Raw genomic sequence first — 1593 nt, 5'->3', positions numbered from 1 at the left:
GCATTATGGCTTATGATAGATATGTGGCTGTTTGTCATCCTTTACACTATCACAGAAAGATGAGCCGTAAAACCGTTTTCAGCTTGGTGGCAATGGCTTGGGTTTTTCCAGGCTTTGTTCTTACGGCATGCATTTCTCTGTCCGCCGGACTTCCTTTATGTGGTAATGAGATACAAAAAGTGTTTTGTGCCAACTGGAATGTTGTAAAATTATCATGTGTCAGCACTACTGTCAACAATATAGTAGGTATGCTTTTGACCATAGCCACAGTTTTCCTTCCCCTTTTTTATGTCCTGTACACCTATTTACGAATAGTAGCTGTTTGCTGGAAGAAATCTGCAGAATTCAAAGGGAAAGTATTACAGAGCTGTCTGCCACACATGGTTTCATTTGTGATTTACTCAATCACAGGTTTTTGTGATATTGCCTTGGGCAGGTATAATCTTGAAGAGATAAACCCATTTGTTGCTGTGATTTTATCGCTGGAGTTTGTCATCCTTCCTCCAGTTCTGAATCCTCTTGTGTATGGACTTAAGTTACCAGAAATCAGAAGACACAGTTTAAGGATGTTATCAAGGTATATGCAATAATAAGTCTGAACCACACCACGGCAAATTGTATGAATATGATTCTATGAGCACACATAGGTACAAACAACTGTGGAAAAACATACATATACAGAACCTATGAGTAGTGTGGGAACAGTCAAAAAAACCTAAAAAAACTGTCATTTAATTAACTCTCACACTATCGCTAAGGAAGAACAGAAATCAGGCTTAATCAGGATCAGTCATTACACACACATTACACAAGATGTTCCACAAATAAGCTGACTGTGAGTGTTGTGGTCACATGCTTATTGTTCTCAAAATATTGAATGAGATTAAGTCCAATACTCAAATGCAGACCATGTGTAGTAATAATGAAATAACAATAAGATCGACTGACTATGCCTTTTACATTTTTTTCACATATAAATTTTGCCAATCCTTAGCCAGTGTAAACATAATTTGTTACTGTTGTTGAGCTAAAAATATTCTCGAAATATATGTGTTTTGCATGAATAAACAACATGACAAATTATTTTCTTGTACCATTACTATTTTGATAACAGATTACATTTTTCTAAGTCTCCATGCATGACTTACTTTCCATTAACTTCACACATGTTGGCATTTTATTTTACGTGGTCTCAATTTCACCTCATAAAGGTCTTCAACACAGCTTAATTTTAAAAATAATATGATTTTAAAAAATCACATGCCACATCACTTACTGGAAATTTGAAGTCCCACGCTAACAGCGTCATTGAGTGTTTCTGCCATGAGAGAATATAAAGTCATCATGGAATGGGTTGACACAGAACAGGATGCCCATTTTTTCTCCCACAAAGGTTAGTTTGTGCAAATATAATTCCTATTGCTCAAATGAGAGATAAATAATGATAAATTGTAACATTTTATGATGGATAATGTGTCAGTAATTACAATGTTTACTCTGTCAGGGTTAAATGGCACCGCAAACTACAGAGTCACTCTCTTTGTTCTCACTTTATTGTGTTACTTTGTGATTTGGCTGGTAAATCTGACCATT

At 35.5% G+C, this 1593-nt stretch overlaps 1 protein-coding gene across 1 annotated transcript; it reads left to right on the top strand.

The window, feature by feature from the left end:
• Positions 1-5: 5 nt before the first annotated feature.
• LOC111668594 (olfactory receptor 10A5-like) lies at positions 6-590 on the top strand (the record flags this gene model as incomplete). The annotated part of the gene is made up of 1 exon (XM_023424668.2): positions 6-590. A coding segment is annotated over one exon (585 nt), but the record flags the coding sequence as incomplete, so codon positions are not given.
• Positions 591-1593: the final 1003 nt, after the last annotated feature.

Source organism: Seriola lalandi, unplaced genomic scaffold (genome assembly GCF_002814215.2).
Source record: "Seriola lalandi dorsalis isolate HSWRI2012SDOR001 ecotype SW California unplaced genomic scaffold, Sedor1 jcf7180002004154, whole genome shotgun sequence".
Taxonomy (NCBI): Eukaryota; Metazoa; Chordata; class Actinopteri; order Carangiformes; family Carangidae; genus Seriola; species Seriola lalandi.
Note: the sequence above shows the minus strand (reverse complement) of the source record. Positions and strands in the feature narration are given on the sequence as shown.